Source organism: Thermobia domestica, chromosome 16 (genome assembly GCF_964235325.1).
Source record: "Thermobia domestica chromosome 16, izTheDome1.hap1.1, whole genome shotgun sequence".
In the NCBI taxonomy this organism is placed as follows: Eukaryota; Metazoa; Arthropoda; class Insecta; order Zygentoma; family Lepismatidae; genus Thermobia; species Thermobia domestica.
In genome coordinates this window covers 125,767,712-125,780,065 of record NC_137469.1, presented here as the reverse complement: position 1 = coordinate 125,780,065, position 12,354 = coordinate 125,767,712, and the positions used below count along the sequence as shown (strand labels likewise).

Here is a 12,354-nt window from a genome sequence, read left to right as displayed (position 1 = left end):
AATGCAATATGACAGAGCTGAATGATGTTATAAAGAAAAACTGCAAATTCTGCATTCTTCATCTATGACAAAGAAACTATGATACTGAAGTAATGAAATTCATTTCGTTACGAAACTTGTGCAAGAAGCCGCTCCTCTCTTTCGTCATCTTCGCCTTTGCATGTGATTTTTTTTTTAATGCAATTTCAATATGACAGAAGCTGACTTAATATTTTAAAGTGTTTGGCAATGTAAATGGAAAATTGATTCATTGCTTTTAACAACTAAGCAGACGTTGATTTTGAGGTCCGAGTTCCCAGCTCATAAGATATGAATCGCTGTGCTAAACGAAATATGTCCTTTTCTTAAAGTTCTAATCGATCCGGGGTTCGACTCCAGGTAAGGAAACATACATTTTCGTTTGTTTTATCGCAGGATGTCTTAACATTTGATGGTTCAGATTTCATCTTATTTCACGTCTTAATGGTCGCTAAACTAAGTAGTATTTCATTCCTGGTCCTGGTGGAGGTAAGCCGTAACTTTTAGTAATGTAACATAGTTTACGGTTTAAGATTTATATTGTCTTGAGAACGATTGAGTTCGTTTATGTAATGAACCCGTTGGCCAGCCATAGTCTGATTTCACATCGTAGCTCATGAAAGCAATCTTGTTGTAGTTGTGTAGCCGTGACCATTTTTTCTGGACATATAGCCTGTACGATCACCAGGAATGAAATACTACTTAGTTTAGCGACCATTAAGACGTGAAATAAGATGAAATCTGAACCATCAAATGTTAAGACATCCTGCGATAAATCAAACGAAAATGTATGTTTCCTTACCTGGAGTCGAACCCCGGATCGATTAGAACTTTAAGAAAAGGACATATTTCGTTTAGCACAGTGATTCATATCTTATGAGCTGGGAACTCGGACCTCAAAATCAACGTCTGCTTAGTTGTTAAAAGCAATGAATCAATTTTCCATTTACATTGCCAAACACTTTAAAATATTAAGTCAGCTTCTGTCATATTGAAATTGCATTAAAAAAAATCACATGCGAAGGCGAAGATGACGAAAGAGAGGAGCGGCTTCTTGCACAAGTTTCGTAACGAATTGAATTTCATTACTTCAGTATCATAGTTTCTTTGTCATAGATGAAGAATGCAGAATTTGCAGTTTTTCTTTATAACATCATTCAGCTCTGTCATATTGCATTCTCTCTCTTTAAATTGTGTTACTGTTGCTTAGTTACTAAGATATCAGTCCTGTGTTTGTAACATTGAACTTGTCATTTACTGCAATAGTGATTACCGTGTTACCTAGTGATGCTATAATGTTGCATTGAATCCAATTTTTCTTGTGCAAGAGGTTTTCAGTTCGATTCCTTTAGAGTGCTTCCCGTCGTTCTTATAGGATTATCAGTTACTTATTTCATGAAAGATCGTGCCAGTAGTGAATGATGCTACATTGAATACAATTTACTATGGTGGAAGAGCTTCCCTCATAAGATTGTAAATGAAGAAAGAAAAAAAACTGTTACGGCTTTCCTTGTGTAAAAGAAATGAACGATTTATCGTTTTGATCTCATATTGTTTTGTACCATGGTGCTGTAATACGAGTGATTTGTATTAAATAACATTCACAAGAAGATCGATTCCGGCTGGAAAACAATTTCATAAAAGTGAACAAGTGCATCTAATGCGAAAAGGATTCTAGTTTGATTCTGCTGACGTTCACTATTTTAAGTGAAGTTTTTATACGATAAAAGTATTGCACGAACAGTCTGTGCCTACTGCTAAAACTTAATTACATTTTCATTGAAATCAACATAAGTAATATATTTGTATTTAAAAAATGTAATCAGTATGTACTGTAATAAACAACATTGTCTGTTTGTGTGTGTGTCGTGTGTGTGTGTGTGCGTGATGTTAGTCTAAACAACAGTCTTTTTCATAAATGGTTTTTAAATTATTGTTGTGGTATTTGCTCCTCGAGAAAAAGCTGAGGCCTGCAAAATGATCTTCCTCAACTCAGTGACCTTGCTTGTTTCATGTTAAGTGTATCATTATCTGTTTTACGTCGTGATAACTCAATGACAGAGGTGTGTAAGGTCGCTGGTTCGATCTTAGCTAACGCCAAGTTCCTTTGTAGTGAACAAAAAGCCGTGTGCGTGAGTTTTCTCAGGGTTCTCCCCACTATATTTAATCCATCATTACATTTATTTCTCATCATCATCGTCTTCTTTAGCCTAGTTAACATAACTGTAAGACGTAAAACTCAAAGATTTAATTTCATTTCTCTGAATTACCACGAGTGTTTTTTTGTTCTCTTGACAGTACCGAGGACGTAAATCTTGTGTTCCTAGACTGCATAAGACGTGAACGATAAAATCTGAACAACCATAAATGTTTTATGTTGACTTAACAATATCGAGGCTGTATAGGACGTGGACCTACAGTTCAAAGTGAAATTCGAATCATCATAAATGTAGCTATAAACACCAAATATTTGTTTCTATTTTACGTATAAGATGGAAAGCGTTTATGTCCTTAGGCTGTATAAGACTTGAACGTACTTCTGTGGGTTGTGTACTTAAACCCGTAATAATAACGCCAAAAATCGAACCTGGACTTAGTCACTGAAATCTCAAATGGGCTTAAGGAAAGATTTTTTTTTATTGTAATGCATTCAACCTGGAAAATGCTGATTAGCACCTTGACCTTCAAGTGAGAGGAGTGAGAGGTAAGGAAATACTTCCGTGCTTGACGTCACATGAATGAAATTCTGTCCATCTTAGCATTTTTTCGTTCTGTGCTTTGATCAGTAAGCTGTTATTCGTTTCATACAAGTTCAAGTGTTAATGTGGCTAATATTTATTAAATCACATCTTAATGGTCGCTAAAGTAAGTAGTATTTCATTCCTGGTGATCGTACAGGCTATATGTCCAGAAAAAATGGTCACGGCTACACAACTACAACAAGATTGCTTTCATGAGCTACGATGTGAAATCAGGCTATGGCTGGCCAACGGGTTCATTACATAAACGAACTCAATCGTTCTCAAGACAATATAAATCTTAAACCGTAAACTATGTTACATTACTAAAAGTTACGGCTTACGGCTCGCGAAACGAGTGATCACTTTCAATCTCTGTTAAGATTTTCGAAAAGTTTGAGTTTGATAATTGTAGTTCAAAAATATTTTTAATTCGAAACTTGAGTTTCAAATTTTGATTTTAAAACTTTCTGAGTTCGAAAATTTTTAGTGAGAACTTTGAGTTCGAATTTTTTAGTTCAAAATTTTAGATCGAAAACTTTTTAGTTTGAAATTTTGATTTGTAAGTTTTAAGTTTGAAACTTTCTGAGTTCGAAAAAAAATTGTTTGAAAATTTGGTTCGAAAAGTTTTTTAGTTTTCAAATTCGGTTCGAGTTCGAAAATTTTAAGTTTAAAAAAATTTCGTTCCAGAAAGTTTGATTTTATTTTTTAGTTTAAAAAATTTTAGATTTTCAAAATTTGTTTCAAAATTTTATTTGAAATTTTGTCTGAAAATTTTTGTTTGACAATTTTTGTTTAAATTTTTTTATTTGAAATTTTTAAGTTCGAAATTTTTTTTTGAAAAGTTTTTAGTTTTGAAAATTCTTGCACTCAGCGGAACCGTTTCGAAAAAGAATCGGAGCAGTTTAGATTTTCAAAACCTGGCAACATTGTTTCCATCAATGAAGCGCTTACTGATCAACAAACGCTGGGCGTTTAAAAATCGCTCGAACAATGAACTAATCAGATTTAAGCAAAGAGTCATCTTTTTATTTAATCCATGAACGGAAACGAGAGTTACTAATTAGGTCCAAAATCACATCATCCCAGCCGCGTTTGTCACTAATGTGTGAGGTCCCTGCTTCAATCCTCAATCAAGTAAGTTCATGTTTTTCTCATGTTTCGTCCTATCATCATCGTTTTGCGGAGACGTTAAATTCAACATTTCCTGAAACTAGCACCAAGAATCGAACTCGGGACGATTGCACCACATGTACGGTATCCATGTTCACCCCTAAAGCGGAACAAAATCACCCCTAAAAGGGAACGAGGTGGACCACCCAAATTTATAGTAATATATATTAGGGTCCAGTACTATTATACCAAATGTTTAAATTGGGCAATTTCTAAAACTTAAGGGGTGGGCCAAGGTACCATTCCCAAAAATTTCAAGGGGTGCACAAATGTACCTATGTCTTATGATAGGGAATAGACCTCTATACATGACCATATAACCATATAAGGTAATAGGTCCTCATCCAAGAGGATAAATTGGATCAAAAAACCAAACACGTGGTACATCATATTGCTTATGTTTATATTTTGGCAATTTTGTACCCCTAAAACGGAACGAAGTGAACCACCCAAATTTATCATGATACATATTAGAGTCCAGTAGTATATGCTTAAACTGAAAAATTTCCAAATTTTAAGGGGTGGGCTATGGTACTCCTCCCAAATTTTAAAGGGATGCACAAATGTACCTATGTCTTATAATAGGAAATGTACATCTGTATACGTCCATATAACTATATAAGGTAATAGGACCTCATCCAAGGTGATAAAATGAGCCAAAATACCAAACACGTGGTTGCAGTAAAATTTGGTAATTTTGTGCCCCTAAAAGGAACGAGGTGGACCACCCAAATTTATAATAATATATATTGGAGCCCTATACTATTATACCAAATGTTTAAATTGGGCAATTTCCAAAATTGAAGGGTGTGGGCCAAAGTACTCCACTCAAATTTTAAAGGGGTGCACAAATATACCCATATCTTATGAAAGGTAATGAACCCCTGTATAGTCCATATAACTATATAAGGTAATAGGACCTCATCCAAGAGGATAAATTGGGCCAAAAGACCAAACACGTGGTACAACGTATTGCTTACGTTTATATTTTGGCAATTTTGTACCTCTAAAGGGGAACATGTTTTCTCCTGTTTCGTCCTATCATTTCTCATCACCATCGTTTTCGCTGGGAACGTTAAATTCAACATTTCCTAAACTAGCACCAAGAATCGAACTCGGTACGATTGCAAGGTATCCATGTTCACCCCTGAAACGGAACAAAGTGGATCACAAAGTACTTATCAAATTTAAGGAAATAATTTTAAATACACCTCCATATAACGTAATAAGGCTCCAAAATCGATAATCATCAAAGGGAACGAGGTCCGATACTCCCCTCCCCCCCAACTTCTGATGTAAATTAAGGTGATCTTATGTGTTCTGAGTGATCCCTGCCCCTGAGTAAACATAAGCAAAAGCAAAATTACAATAGGTAATGCAATCCCAAACCAAAACATCTCTAACTCATTCACTATGGTCCATGTGGGGTCCCAAAAGTGAAATAGGATCAGCCCGACGTCAAACAAACACATTAGCTCAAACCAAATACCTCTACTTCATTCGCACCAATAAGGGACGTGGTGGCTCAGTGGTAGAGCGTTCACCTCTGCTGTATGGGGTCCCTGGTTCAAAGTAATTTTGTGGTGGGCAACATTATGCTCCAATTTTCTCCCATACTTTCATTCATTTTTCATCGTCACCGTCTCCTTTAGCCTAATCGTGGGACGTAAAACTAAAGATTTCATTTGCACCAGTGTTAGTTCATCTCATCAAAGGGATAACAACCAAAAATCAAGTATTCCTCCCAAAGTTCAGCAGCAAAAATAGAACCTACTAATTAACGTGAAATCCGAACCGCATGAGCTCCTGCCGGAAATCGAACCCTGGTCTCCCACGTTAAAGGCGCATACGCTAACCGGTTAGCCACGGAGGAACTCCAAAGTTTTCGAGTTTCATATTAATACTAATACTAATTTATACTATTACTGGTGTCTACTAATTCATAACGTAATAGATCATCAAGAAAGAGATCAAACCTTGTTTTGGTAATTTTATACCCATAAAAGGAAACGAAACAAGCCATCATAAGTTCCAAGCTAAAAATCCCAGTTCAGTGACGTCAAACGAACATATTAGCTCGAACCAACTACCTCTAATTCATTCATACCAGTAGAGGTGCGGTGGCTCAGTGGTAGAGCGTTTACCTCTGCTGTATGTGGTCCCTGATTTAAAGCACCTCGAAAATAGTTTTGTGGTGGGCAACATTATGCTCCAATTTTCTCCCACACTTTCATTCCTTTCTTATCGTCACCGTCTCCTTTAACCTAAACGGCATAAGCGTGGGACGTAAAACTAAAAGATTTCATTTGCACCCGTGTTAGTCCATCTCATCAAAGATATAACAATCTCCAAATTTTATGCCATAAAAGGGAACGAAAGCATTCGTAAACCTGTACTATTTCATAACGTAATGAATCATCAAGACCATATTTTTAGTAATTTTAAAGAATCATCATGACCTCTGATCCAATACTCCCAATTCAATGACGTCATAGCCTGGCCAAGGTACCTCTGATTCATTCGTACCATCGTGCATGGCCCCTGAATAAGCATAAGCAAAATTTCAATAGGTGACGTAATCCCGGGCCAAAGCATCCCTGATTCATTCACTATGGTCCGTGGGGACCCAAAATTGGATTATTAAGAGTTAGGTAAAGTGGGGCCAATACTACTGTGATGTTACTGTGTCTGAAGTGAAAAAAACAAGCGACTTTGATATAGTAATTTTAAATCAATTTAGAGCAATCATTTTTATCCAACACTAATATATTTTTAAAAAGTTACAATGTAAAGAAAAATTGAAGCAAATTGAATCTATTGAAATACAATTTGTCATTCGAATTAAATCGAACATGAAAATCCAGATGCAGAAAACAGCCATATGCCTATATATATATATATATATATATATATATATATATATATATATATATATATATATATATTATATTATATGTATATATTCTTGTGGTGCATAAAGCAAGCCAAACAGTGTTGCTAATTTGGGGGAAAAGTCGCTAAATCTAGGGGATTCGCCTTCCAGGATAACGACAAAAAATAATTTTTCCGACTAGCGACTCTTTTTGGAGATTTTGGGATGACGGTTTGGCGACTTACAAATCTAGCGACTTTGGCGCTGCGAACAACTTGTCCTAAAATAAGGGCTATTAACTCCAATCAGTTCAGATATATGTTTATTTTTCTTTTGCTTATTTGAATCAATTCAGATGTTGACGAGCTGGGAAAGTAGGCTACGTAACATTTATCTCTATATTTCCGCTTTGATTGCTGCTAACTCTTACCTTCTAACGGGTACCAACTCCAGCTTTTAATGTCCATGAGTTTACAGAGCTTCCTTTTAGAGGCACAAATAATACATTAACGATAGCAAATAGATTATCTGTAGAAGCGTGAGTAGAAGTGAAGTAAGATTTTTTGAGTATTTCATATACGTTCTTGTAGCGTAGATAGTATTATGGCTTGAATTGATCACGTATCTTACACACACACACACACACACACACATATATATATATATATATATATATATATATATATATATATATATATATATATATATATATATATATATATAAGAGGCAAAATCCCACGAAAATTTTCACCCAAAATTGGAGTCATTTCGTCTCCTATTTAGCGACTTTTTGTATCAACTTGTTGGCAACACTGAAGCCAAAGTCCTCCATTGGAAAGAAGACTTGATGAGGTAAGTAAGGAAGTTAGCTGAATAAGTTAATACTGTATTTAAAAAAAAAAAATGTAACCAGAAGTTAGAAGAGTAGGTTGAATTTACATTATGTTAAGCGCTTTAGTAATTTTGCATGCATTGTATATAGTATATAGACATTCAGGGCCGTCGCGTGGGAGGGGCGAGCGGGGCGATTGCCCTGGCGCCTTGATCAGGGCTGTGCCGGGATGACAAATCAACAAAACTCAAGGAGTTCGGATTATGTTGGTAAATGAGTTTTTAAAATTAAAGTTAATTCAAGGCAACGGCTAAGTAAAATTTACTTATTTATTTATTTATTTATTTCATAAGGACAACGCAACAGACTTAACGCCCAGTTATAATGTCGTGTACATACTTATATCATGTTTAATTATGCAAAAGTTATTGCCTGGCAATTGTTTTGAACTTGTTTTCGATCATTACTAAATACATCTACTACATGAAATCTAATCATTTCGTTTATACGAAGAGCATATTCTCCACAGAGGAGACTTATGTAATATGTTAGTTCTTGTTGTCTACAATGAATGTCCCAGTGTTTTCTGTTCTAGTTTTATCTGTTGGGACAAGTAATAACACTTCTGAAACTAATTCTGGACAGTCAATTTTATTGTTTAATAATTTATGTAAGAACAACAGTTTAAACACCCATCTCCTTTCTCCTAATGTTTCTAATTTAAAATTCGTTCCTAAGTCTTCATAGGGGACATACTTAGGATTAAAAAGAAAACTTTTTTTTTTGTATGCAACCATTAAAAAAAATAAACTATATATTTTCTCTTGCATCAGAGTATGTAGTGACATTTGGTGTACAAATAGTACAAGAGTATTCTAATTTTGACTTCACACACGAAAAATATAACCTTATACGTTGAGTCTTTGTAGAAATCCTGTCCTATCCTATAAATTAAACCTAGTTTTATATATGCACTACTCGTTATTGCGTCAACGTGTTGAGCAAAGGTTAATATGCTATAAAATATAACTCCTAGATCTTTGATAGTATTTTGGGTGGACAAGGAAGTGCCAGTCAATATATAGGTAAAGTTAATTGGATATTCTTGCCTCGTGAAACATACAGATTTACATTTGGACATATTCTTATCACACCATATTCTATATGTATCAAGTTCAAAATAACCAAGAACAGCATTCGATTTCAGTAATTCAAAAACCATGTATTCATTAACTTTTATGTTTTAACTACAAAAGTCATTCACTTTAAAAAAAAAATGACATAATACTAACTTCTTTTATCTTACATTCCATATTTAAATCTAGGAGTACAGAATAAATTCTGGTTGTTTTTCATAGCACACCCTGGGGAGGGGGCGCCTGGGAATTCTCGCCCTGGGCGCTTACAACTCACGCGACGGTTCTGTAGATATTAAGTAGGCCTAGTACGAAAATTTCTTAGAACAGAACTTTATAAAAGTAGACAAATTGTTGTATGTATAAGTTTCCATTAGGTTAGTTTTGTTTCATGCATAAGAGTTAGGTTAGGTAAGGAGAATATGTAAGCGTTGTTTAGCTTATATTTAATGATGGTAAGTATTTTAATGTGTTACTTTATTAATTTGTACTTCCCCTGTTTGTACTTTTCCAGCAAGCTCTTCCAGTGTCGAACGATGTCAACAGGCGTGAAATGCAAGTAGCAGGTAAGTAAACATTAGCACTTCAATCTTTCAACTACATTTCAACATTAATTACTTCACTTCTATCGTGCACCTTGTTTATCATTACTTAACTTTCAGTATTGATTGAATTAATTTTAGTGGGGGCGTCATCATAGAGACTATGAGTCCCCATCATCACCCAGAAACACGGACTGCCGTAAATAAAATTTTAAAGAATATATATATTACCTCTTCTATCAGTTTTAGGCAGTTCCTCTCTAGCAATCCATAGAGTGGATACTTAATTTCTTCACTATAAGTACATTTTAGAACTACTAGTTTGCCTCCATTAGCTTGAATGTAATACAAGTCGGAGTTAGATATATCAGCTTCTGCAGAAAGGTATAACCCAAATTTGTCGCTAGAGATAGCGTACAGTCCTCCTTTGTATTGCATTGGAGTTGTTCTGCTGTTTTCCAAAACGTCATTGTGTCCATCTGAAATGACAACAATCAGTTTATGAAAGAATGTCTAATCGTAGATATGTGTTCAGAAAAAAAAGGCAACTTTCCTTTCTCCTAGTTCTCATATCCTTCCTATAAAGTAATGGTGGTTCTTTGAAATTAACATTTTACAGAGTTGAAGAATACTACTTATAGAAGAATGTTCTTTAACTATTAGTATGGAAAGTATTGATTCATTTCGTAAGAGAAATGAATGGTCATGTTCTCTTACTGCTCTTCTAATGAAATCTGCTAATAACTCTGAGCAATATTCATTACAGTTCCGCGACGTTAATCATTATTTTAATTAAAGGGTTTCTTTCACATATCTAGAATTATTTTATGATACGAGGCGTGTTCTTTAAGTAAGGCCCGTTTTGTTGTAGGCACTAGTACTTTGCGCATATACCGCAACGAGCGTGTGCGTCGTGTACCAGCATGCCTCTGGAACAACTGTGCTCAGTTTCAGCTCTGTAGCTGACCTGTACGGTTGTGTTCTGTGCTTTCACAATGTTTAAGGGTATCAAGTCGCCCGCCGCGTGTGAGGTTCGCTCAGCGATACGGTTTTTGTCAGCAAGAAACCTGTCTGCTGCAGAAATTCGTCGACAGATTTGCGAAGTGTACTGTTATGAGTGCAAGCAAAGTGCGTAAGTGGGTACGAGAATTCAAAAATGGCCGTGACAACGTCCATGATGAGGACAGCTCCGGTCTCCCTTCTTCTATTACAGACGATTTGGTGGCTTCAGTTGAAGCGAGGGTTCGTGAAAACAGGCGCTTCACAATAACAGGTTTCTCAAACAAATTTCCTGACGTGTCGAGATCAGTGCTTTACAAAATTGTTTCTGAACACCTTAAAATTAGGAAACTGTGCTCCCGTTGGGTGCCGAAACTCCTAACAGAGGACCACAAAAACGGCAGTGAACTCTTGGTTATCGGAGCAGGCGGCAAGTTTTTATGAAGAGGGGTATTTTGAAATTGGTTGAGAGGTATGATAAGTGTTTGAACAAACTTGACAACTATGTCGAAAAATAGAGTAAAGTATGTACTTTCTGAAATAACCTTTCGTTGTGTACTTATGTTCAAACGGATCTTACTTAAAAAACACGCCTCGTATCTCATCAATATGATCGGATTATCGGAATACTTACCTTTACTTAATGAGGATTATAAACTTTCTTTATATTGACGCTATTGTTCATGAATCCCTGAAATCATAGGAACAATTACGTTCCCTACGAACTAGAGACCAATCCGTCTTACAGTTTTCTCGGTAATCTAGTTGAGCTCATGATACAGAAGACGCTGGTACAATACTTGGAATCAACTGCTGTTAGTGTCATCTACTAGTCTTTGATTACAATGCCAGTAATCTTGATAAACTCAAGCTACTAATTCAGGACACTCTCATCGATTGTGAACATTTTTTGATATTTCCGAGTTGAACGAAACGCATGATACAATCTGATTTGCTGATTCATTAATGTCTCCTGAACAGGAACTTCAAAACCGTGTGGGTTTTTTGAATCAAAAGATTCAACATATTTCAAATAAAAATTTTCTTGTAGGCCTTATATCTGGAGAACTAAACCCAAAGTATCACTTAACTCAGTATGGTGTGCTTATTCCGTAAAAAAGACGAAAACTCGATTTAGGAACCGCTCAAAAATGTTGTGGCCCCTGATCTAAAAACTAATTATTGGACAAGATCGCAATCATTTGATGAACTTTCTTGAATCATTCCTAATTTTTTTTTTTTTTTCAGATTTCGATAACATTTTCAACATTCATGTGGTTTCGGCTTGGGAGTGTTTATACCTATTCACTTTGATGTGTAACTTAGAGTAGGAGGAGGGGGAAGATAGAAAAAATAAACAAAACTTAATAACTCTTGAACCAAACGAATAATCTCGATCAAATTTTCAACGTAGATGAATGGGGATCGTGCCTGGATGTTTTTTTTATTATTTCACTTTGACGGAACAACGTAGGGGAGGGGAAAGGAGGGGATATGTACCAAAATCAATAAATATAAAAACAAAAGTGACTATGTTCGTGAGTTTATATCTCCTCAACCACCCTACCAATTTCAATCAAATTTTCAACATTGATAAGGTTCGAGCATGGGATTTTTCGTTATTTCACTTTGACGGTGCAACATAGGAGAGGGGAGGAGCGATATATATATATATATATATATATATATATATATATATATATATATATATATATATATATATATAACGAAAAAGAAAAGTGACTGTCCTTGTGACTTCATCACTCTTAAACCACCCAATCGATCTCGATCAACTTTTCTAGATAGATGAGGTTCGGACCTGGGATGGTTTATATCATATCACTTTGACAGTGCAACTTAGGGTAAAGGAGGAGAGGAGATATTTAAAAACGATTGGAAATAACTGATATTATTGTCGAGTCTATAATTTTCGGGGTCGCTGAGAAAAACAGTGACACTTTAGATGCTGTTTAAATCCAAATTTAGCCCCACAACTTCAGGGAGGGGAGGGGAAAAATATATAAAATGATCGAAAATGACCAAT

General features: G+C 35.4%; 1 protein-coding gene across 1 annotated transcript in view; it reads right to left on the bottom strand.

The window, feature by feature from the left end:
* LOC145673397 (uncharacterized) overlaps positions 1-12,354 on the bottom strand; it is a 345,560-nt gene that overhangs the window by 289,516 nt on the left and 43,690 nt on the right. The window contains exon 5 of the mRNA XM_081743057.1: positions 9,543-9,790. Coding sequence (XP_081599183.1) covers positions 9,543-9,790 — 248 coding nt within the window. The remainder of the gene's footprint in view (positions 1-9,542; positions 9,791-12,354) is intronic.